Genomic DNA, 8,602 nt, shown 5'->3' with positions numbered 1-8,602 from the left:
GTAGCAGGGTCGAACCACAGAGAGGCAGATTTAATTATTAGTTGTCTAATTTCAGTCTAAGGTAACGATTATGTGGGGGTTGTTTTGAATTGGTCTATAACTAATGAGCAATAAACTAAAGAAATGTATAAAATCAAATATAAAAGGGGTACTAAGATGGTCGGTTCACTGTAGTTTCGGCAGCAGCATACTAAGTAGGTCTGAAATAAACACATGAGGCGGGAAAACAAGAGGTCCTCTCGGTCCACTCTCAACAAGTAGCGTCTTTCGATCTCGCTACGGGTCCCTAATATCACTAGTACTGACTTTCGTCCTGAAAAGTGACTAAAAACCTAAACTCTACCTATCTTTCGATCTTAGTATAGTTTAGCTATTTTAATTGGTAGTCTATCAACTTTCCCTATCTTTCGATCTAATGGGTCGGTCATTTCTTGAGCATTCAACTAGTCGCGTGCACTCGATTCGTCAAAAATAGAATTTAAATCAATTAAAACGAAGCAAAACCTCACGTGGCCAGTCGATCGACCAAGATGGGTGGTCGATCGACCATGGCGCGATTCAGGTCATATCATTCTACTGCCGCCTAATTCTACAGATTCCCTACATCCTAGCACGAGGTATTTAGCTACTCATGATATTGGTAAAAACAACAACAAGATTAACGATATAGACTACTGAATTCATGCTTAAATTAACGGAACAAAAGATTAGCATAAAACGATAATTATGGCTTCGGGAAACTAATCTATCAATTCTAGCTACGAACGAAATAAAGCAATAAAACTGAAATAATGAACAAAGGAATACCAGTAGAAGAATTTTAGGAAGAAAAGCACGAACGAAAGGAATTGTATTGAATGATTCAACTCCAAAACCAAACCCTAATCAATGATAAATTAATACTAGATGAAAGCTGAATCAAAACTCCCTCCTCAAGCTTAATGTCAGGTTACGTTATATAGAAAATATCACGTAACTTTATTCCTAAACCTAATATACATTGGGCTTCCTTATTATCTATCTTTTTATTGGCGTCAGATTAGCGGCTTGGTCGATCGACCAAAATGGGCAGTCGATCGACCGCTCTTTGCTAAACAGTAGCTACTGGAACTCGTAGGTTGGTCGATCGACTAAGGGCAGCGGTCGATCGACTGAAGTAGCTGATACTTGACTTCTAAATTCTCGTGGATTTGTCTTCCGGGCCTCGGAATGCGCACCAAGCTCGTTCCTTGAGTAAATACTTCACGTCAAATGCAATGCAAGATACTCGGGGACGGATTCGGCTCAATTTCTACTCATTTCCGCATAAATCTGCAATATTACATAAAAATACAAAAGTAGACGAAATGGGGCAAATAGTAGCATAAAACTACACAATTGAGCTCTGAAATGCGTGTAAAATAGGGTGTAAAACATCATATAAATGAAACGCATCAATCCTTCTTAAACAGAAGATAAAGTACTGTTTTGCTGTCTTGTCGTGCCCTCAGAACGAATTATCAAAACAAGTTTTGATAGATGCGAAGCGTCTCAACGTTAAATCCGGGCAAGCACCCATTTTTTATTATTCAAAATTTTAATTGTTTGGTAGTTTTTTTTTTTGTACGTGCTCGGTTCTCTTACTAATTATATTTCCTTTTTGTTTTTAAAGGAAACAAGTGGCTGAACAGGAAGTGGTGGTATATTCTGATACGCACCTGTCAGACTATGTGTTCCTTCCACGTGCGGGGGAAGTAGATAAAGAGTAATGATAATCCTTTTATTAGCATGTTGAAGTGTTAGTTATCTATTAAGAACTTATATGTGTTGTTAGAAATAGCACATACTGACCTTTTTTGTTGGTGTATACGTTATTTTTGTAGTGACGTAGTAGTAGAGTCAAGCTTTGGGCAAGTAACAAAAGAGGGCATGTGCTCTCTGAGACCTCGGAAATGGGTTGCTAATATGGTATGGTCAGTTCTTAATTTCATACGTGTCTCCTACTAATTTATGTAGTATACAACAACACTCGTTTTTTCAATTTAGGTAATCGATATGTTCGGGATCTATTCAACTATACTCAATCCAGATTTGTTGTATATCCCATCAACCGCACGTGTGAGTGTTACCTTTTCATCCGTGATTCACTTAATATTATCAGTTTGTATGTTCGTCTTATAAATCGATATCTTTGTCTATTCCAGCATATCAATCCCCAACGAGATAGAAATCTTGGTCGCAATTACATCAAAACATCATATATATCTACAGATGGGTCGTGTGTGAAAGCTGTAAGTAGACTGTTCTGACTTTTTTAATGTGGGTATGTAACACCTGTATTTTTTGTTTATGAAGATCACACTCATTTCATTCATACTATACGTCTTGTAATTTTGTCAACAGATTTTTATACCCATCATTGATAACAACCATTGGTTTCTTATCGTGTGTGATCTGGAGATGAAGACGAACTATATTCTGAACTCACTACGTCCTAAAGATATCCGGGCTGACACCGAACTTGCTGCGGAACTGGTATATTTTAATTATAATTCTAACTGTTTTCGTTCAGATATTTCTTTCCATAATGATTCATAACTCATAGGTTCAATATATCATTTTGTTTAGGTTAGTAATGTCTGCCAGATCTTATACCCGTCCAAAGGGTACAAGCATCTTGTAGGGGTACCTCTAGCCAAGTTTTCGACCCTTACTGTTCCTCAGTAGCAAAATCTGTAAGTACACATCTTTTTTATTTACTTATCACCTAAGTACATCTCAACAGTTATCAGTCACACTAAGTCAGTTGCTAGGTACATTAATGCAATATGTGTGTTGTGACGATATGTCCCATGTGTTTGTTTGATTTTTGTATGCTTGGCATAAGGTGTTTGTTCACGGATGATATAATAAGGCTGCCTTTGTTGGTACTTATTTTTTAGTTTTGTTTGGTGAAGGTTTGATTGCGGTGTGCATGTTCTCAAGTGGTTAGAAACTGGACGCAACCGAGATCTGTGGGAAGACAAGAGCAACTTTAAGGCGTTGGCTGCATATAGGAAGGCCGTTGCGCTCAACTTGTTATGTTGGCAGGAGAACACGCGCAAGGTAGTAAAAATTAATCACATTTTTCATTTGTCTTCATCATCAGATTTAACTGATCACATCTAATTAAATACAAGGTTTACATCATTTTTTCTCATGGCTGATATGTAGGTTTACTAGAAGTCATGGAAGCGGCTTGCATTTGGTAGAAGTGTGGCTGAGTTTGTATATCTTCTGGAATGTGTGATGGTGTAATTCGGGACTGTTCAGTTTCTATTGTATTGTAATAATTTCGTTTGCGGTTATCCGAGTCTCGCCAACATTTGTGTTCATGATGCGTCTTTTGAAACGCCTTTGTTTTCATCCGTGACATTATGTTGGATATGGAATCATGACCACAAACTATCGAACAAGTCATATTTGACAGTTTGTAATGGAAGGGCATCGCCCCAACTTTTGTGGATAATATGTAGGATTTGCAACCCATATGTCTGTTTGTTTTAGACAAATGGTGGTGACTATGTGGTAATGGTCTGAAAATTGGACAATATCTTCTTTTGTTATGTGGCAATGATCTGAAAAATTATACGTCATACAGTATTATATTACTAGGTACGCTTCTCATGTAAAATATTTGCAACAATCGTGTTAATATACACGCCTCTTTTATTTTTTCAGATTAAACTCACCCACAATCGTGATAATTTCGTTTGCCATATTTATTATGTGTAGACAAACCAATAATATATATTTACACAACTCACCCACAAGTGAATACATTTTTGCCGTTGGTTAAAAATGAAATCATCAGTTAATGGAAAATTAGACGTCATACAATATTAATTTTGTATATGGAACTTAAATTCGCGAATCATCGTTTATAAATATTTACGCTATTTATTTTCATATATAATACTGCAAGGTACGCTTCTCATGTAAAACATGTGCAACAATCGTGTTAATATACACGCTTTTTTTATTTTCACATAAAACTGAAATCATCAGTTAATGGAAAATAGCTGACAGTTCACGTTTATCAATTCATCATAGCTATAACAAAAATACACAATAACTCTTCCTATCAAAACCTATTAATGATCATCCATGTATTGTATATGTTAACATGCATATACAGGTGTTTCCATTCACAATCCTGATAGATGCACCTTCAGCCTTGACAGATGCACATATAATCCATGAAGATACGCTAGTATCTTGTGATATACGAATAATAAAAAATAAAAGAAATAAAAAAGGAAAAGAAAGAATAATAAAAATCAAAATAAAAAATGTTCAAAAATCACATAGAACAGCTCAAAAATGAAGTCTTAAATCCTTCCGCCATTATTCATTTTCTTTGTGTATGTGATCCACAACTCTTTTCGTTGTTCAATCCTGAAACGAAAAAAGGCTATCAAACATTAAAGGTTACAAATTTTATTAGATACAACAATACTATTCCTTAATCAAGTACCATCTAACAAATTCAATTTGCTATCCATATTCTCTAATAATGAACGCACCAAAATTAATAGCGTACCTGTATGATGGAGTCATACTCTCCCAGGACAATTCTGACTGTCATGGAATCCTAATTCTCCGCAAGCATTGCATTTTCTGGGTGCTTTCTTCTGTTCTTTCGTAGCTTTTTCCTTTTGGGACATCATTCGTTTTCCAGATCCTTTTGTCTTTGACTGAATAGGAGGTAAGACAACCACTTTTGTTGGTATTTTTGTTCCTAAGAGCATCTCAAGTTCCCTATTCTTGTTCCCCAGCCTATCACCCGTGTTACTACTACTACTACATTCTGACGTACTGTTTTTTGCGCTTATCTTGTCTTTAAAACCTTTCAGAATGCCCATTAATTCATCCACATACTCAGGTTTTTGTTAAGCGAGCGTCACACACGAGAACACCTCGGACCATAGGGTACCAATTTTGTGCCGTCTAACATCTAATGAGTTACAATCTTCAATTAAAGTATGTGGCACATTATTACAAATCGGCTGACATGTTGCCAATTTGCTCCACCTACTTAACAAATACTGATCTGGAACATTGTCAAGGCCTTGTTCTTTCAACACATAAAGCGCATGACGGCACAAAATTCCATGTCTCCCGAACTTTTTACAAGAGTAGTTCAATTTCATCTCGTCAGAGATAAAGTTAACATAGTAAACCTTGTCTTTTTCACGATCAATAATGGGGATGCTGTCACTGGTAGTAACCTCTAAAATTTTAACACCACAGGTGAAATAAGCAGCCACCCACTCGTTTTTAAATTCAGAAAACATCACTGGGGTGTAGAACTCAGAAGCGTGTTTTTCCAAAGGATGAGGCGTTTCTAGATCAGGGAAGGTGTTTTTTGACTCGGCTATTAATTTGGACCGTTTCCATCGTTGAGCGTACATAGCGCTTTCAAACCTCATAAGAAACTCAACCAAAGTTAAGTTTGAGTTCATGAAATTTCCGAAAAAGCTATTCTCGGACTCAGACCTGGACGTGGTTCTCATTAGTCCACCCATAAATAAATCCCTGAAATATGCTGGGATCCAAGAAGCCCTTTTGTCAAACATCGTATCTAACCATTCATTGTCGGTCAGCCCGTATGAGGATATAACTGAGCACCACCGTTCCTCAAACTCAGACGGTTCGATGTCTTCTTCCCAAACATAGGAGCACAACTCTTTCATGAAGTTAGTTTCTCTAATATAGCGTAGTTCCGATCTTGTCTGGCAGCTTTTTCATGATATGCCACATGCAATATCTGTGCTGAGTTTTATCCCCGAACACTGTTTTAACCCCTGCTTTTATGCCTCTATTTTGGTCAGTAATTATGCACACAGGATACTTATTGCTCATTGCGCTCAGAAAATTCCGAAACAACCATACGAAATCCCCATCAGTCTTTTTCCTTATAAGTCCTGCACCAAATGACACACATTTTTTGTGATGGTCAACCCCCGTGAAAGGTGTAAATATAATTTTATATGTGTTCATATTAAACGTCGTGTCAAAAGATGTCTTATCACCAAAGAGACTGTAATTCTTTATAGCTATAGGGTCAAACCAACAAACCCTAGATAGTCGTCCACGATCGTCAACATCAAAATTAAAGTAGTAAGAACTACACATGGCTTTCTTGTGCATGAAATTTTCAATCATCATTTGCGCATCATACCCTTTAATAAATTTTTTCACATCCCTCCAAAATTTTTTGAAGTCCTCGAGTGATGCCCCTACATTTTGATACCCTTTCACGTACTCTTTGAACATCCTAAAGCTTTGCATAGGCCCCTTATTCACTTTAGAATTCTCAACAATTATGGTTTTATGTATAAGGGTTAATTCTCGTGACTCGGTCAAATGCACCACTGTGTTTGGTGTTGAGATAAGGTGGGTGTGACCTTCATGAAAGTCAGCAATCACATATTGCCCTTTTTCATTTCTTCGAAGAAAAATCTTTGCGCTACATGAAATTCTAGTCCTCTGCCTCTTTTTTACCTTCCCTCTAGGTTTACTTTCACCAGCCTTACTACACACACAATACTTAGTCATCACCACCCCATCTATGTTTCGTTGCGCCGACTTCCTCATTTTAAATCCAGAATTAGCAGCATAAGTCTTATAGAATTCTAGCCCATCCTCTAGTTTATCAAAAACCATACCCAAAACAGGCTTCAGTTCTGGCGCGCATACAGGTATTCTTTCCTTTGAGGTTGTCTCAGTGATTGGTGAGCCTGCATCTATACACAATAGAATAGTAATTCGTATAAGCAGAGAGTTCAATTATCTGATACGCGACAAATATAATTATAGTTACGCTGCTGAAAAACGTAACCGCATCAATTATACTAATGGATACATTAATCATTTATGCAGATACCATCATAAATGACATCATTGTTGCAATATTGTTGTACTAACAATTAGGCTAGCAGATACATTAATCAGATTTGCAAAATTTCTAAAACTATTCATCGATTATCCTTGACCCTGTAACTGATATAAATCATCTTTTACTACAAAATAATTAAGCATGATGCTAAAAAAACTAATCAAATTATGACGCTAAATGCACGTTAACATTATAATAACACACACAGCTCCTATTTAGATCACTTGATACATCAATTTTCATCAGTTAGCTCAACAATTAGGCTACCAGATACATCAATTCGCAACGATCTGATCACAATCAAACCAATCTATAGACTGTAACGTATCAAAAATTTAAACTTGATACATACCTAAATTGGAGGATGTTTGTGCGACATCATTGTTTGCGATTGGAACAATCGCATCCGTAGGTTCAATCAAGACATTAGATTCTTTAATGTCCATCAACTCCCTAGGAATCAGATAAAAAAAACATAAACAACAATCAGAAACTACAAACAGTACTAATTGTAGAGTAAATACGACTATTATGCGGTTATACCTATAAAATTGATTGAAACTTACATCAATTCGTTGATCAAATGTATTGATCAAGAACAATTTCTTCAATTTGGCGGCGTTATTAGCTGAAATTGGCGTTTATCCTATATTTTCGCGGGGTTTTTGTGAGAGTTTGAGAAAGAGAGAGGGTAAAGTTAGAGAGAGAATGAATTACCGTGATTATGAGTTCTTCTTTTTTTTAGGCTTTTATATGCGCGTGCAACATAATGTCACGGATTCCGTATGATTTGTTGTAATTTCCTAACTATAGGTCGTTCTCACCGTTCTCACCGAGTGTTCGTTCTCACCGGATTCCGCATATATATATATATATATATATATATATATATATATATATATATATATATATATATATATATATATATATATATATATATATATATTCGGATCCGTGAGAACTCCTAAATATTTGAGGATTGAGGATTAGTGAATACAATATCACAGGTTCTTCAATACAATGTCACGAAAAATCGACCTTTAATTTTTTTTTTTTTTTTTTTTTTTTTTTTTTTGCACAGTGTTTTTTTTGTGATATTTTATCAAATAACCTGTGATATTGTATTGAAGAACCTCTGATATTGTAACGAAATCCTCAATCCTCAAAAATATAGTGTATCCTCACATGATCACATTCCTATATATATATATATATATATATATATATATATATATATATATATATATATATATATATATATATATATATATATATAGAAGAGATCATGTAAGTCCACCATATGTATTTGAGTCCATAAGTTCTATTAAGGGCCCTTGGATGGTGAAAATGGATGGGCAAGATCAACCTCCAAAAAGTGTGTTTATGGACTAATATCACTCATTCTCTCCTCCCTCACTAATCCTTCTAATTAATCACTAATTCACTATAACTTCCTTTCCTCTCATCCACTTCTCTCACATATCACACAACTCATCTCCTCTCTCAAAATCCCAAAAAATAAAAAACCCAAAAAATCCAAATAAATAAAAACCCCAAAAACCCAAATAAATAAATAAAACCCAAAAAATCCAAATAAATCAAAAAACCCAAAAAAGCCAAATAAATCAAAAAACCCAAAAAATCCAAATAAATAAAAAAAACCAAATGAATCATTCATTCCTC

The 8,602-nt window shown here is 35.4% G+C and overlaps 2 protein-coding genes across 2 annotated transcripts in view; both read right to left on the bottom strand.

Annotated features, from left to right (window-relative positions):
- Positions 1-4,910: 4,910 nt before the first annotated feature.
- Positions 4,911-5,714, bottom strand: LOC141649408 (protein FAR1-RELATED SEQUENCE 3-like). The gene has a single exon (XM_074458103.1). It carries the CDS (start codon positions 5,712-5,714, stop codon positions 4,911-4,913), a length of 804 nt encoding a protein of 267 aa, XP_074314204.1.
- Positions 5,715-5,727: 13 nt separating this feature from the next.
- The window catches only part of LOC141649403 (protein FAR1-RELATED SEQUENCE 5-like), a 3,337-nt gene continuing 462 nt past the window's right edge, over positions 5,728-8,602 (bottom strand). Inside the window, exons 2-3 of the mRNA XM_074458096.1 lie at positions 7,272-7,372; positions 5,728-6,761 (exon numbers count right to left, since the gene is read on the bottom strand). Coding sequence (XP_074314197.1) covers positions 5,728-6,761; positions 7,272-7,372 — 1,135 coding nt within the window. The remainder of the gene's footprint in view (positions 6,762-7,271; positions 7,373-8,602) is intronic.

This window comes from Silene latifolia, chromosome 1 (genome assembly GCF_048544455.1).
Source record: "Silene latifolia isolate original U9 population chromosome 1, ASM4854445v1, whole genome shotgun sequence".
NCBI classification, from domain to species: Eukaryota; Viridiplantae; Streptophyta; class Magnoliopsida; order Caryophyllales; family Caryophyllaceae; genus Silene; species Silene latifolia.
The sequence above is the reverse complement of the archived record's forward strand: the minus strand, read 5'-3'. Positions and strand labels throughout refer to the sequence as shown.

Bases quoted from the DNA above. Each gene is read 5' to 3' on its own strand.
- LOC141649408 (XM_074458103.1), bottom strand. From the start codon at position 5,714: ATGAAAGAGTTGTGCTCCTATGTTTGGGAAGAAGACATCGAACCGTCT.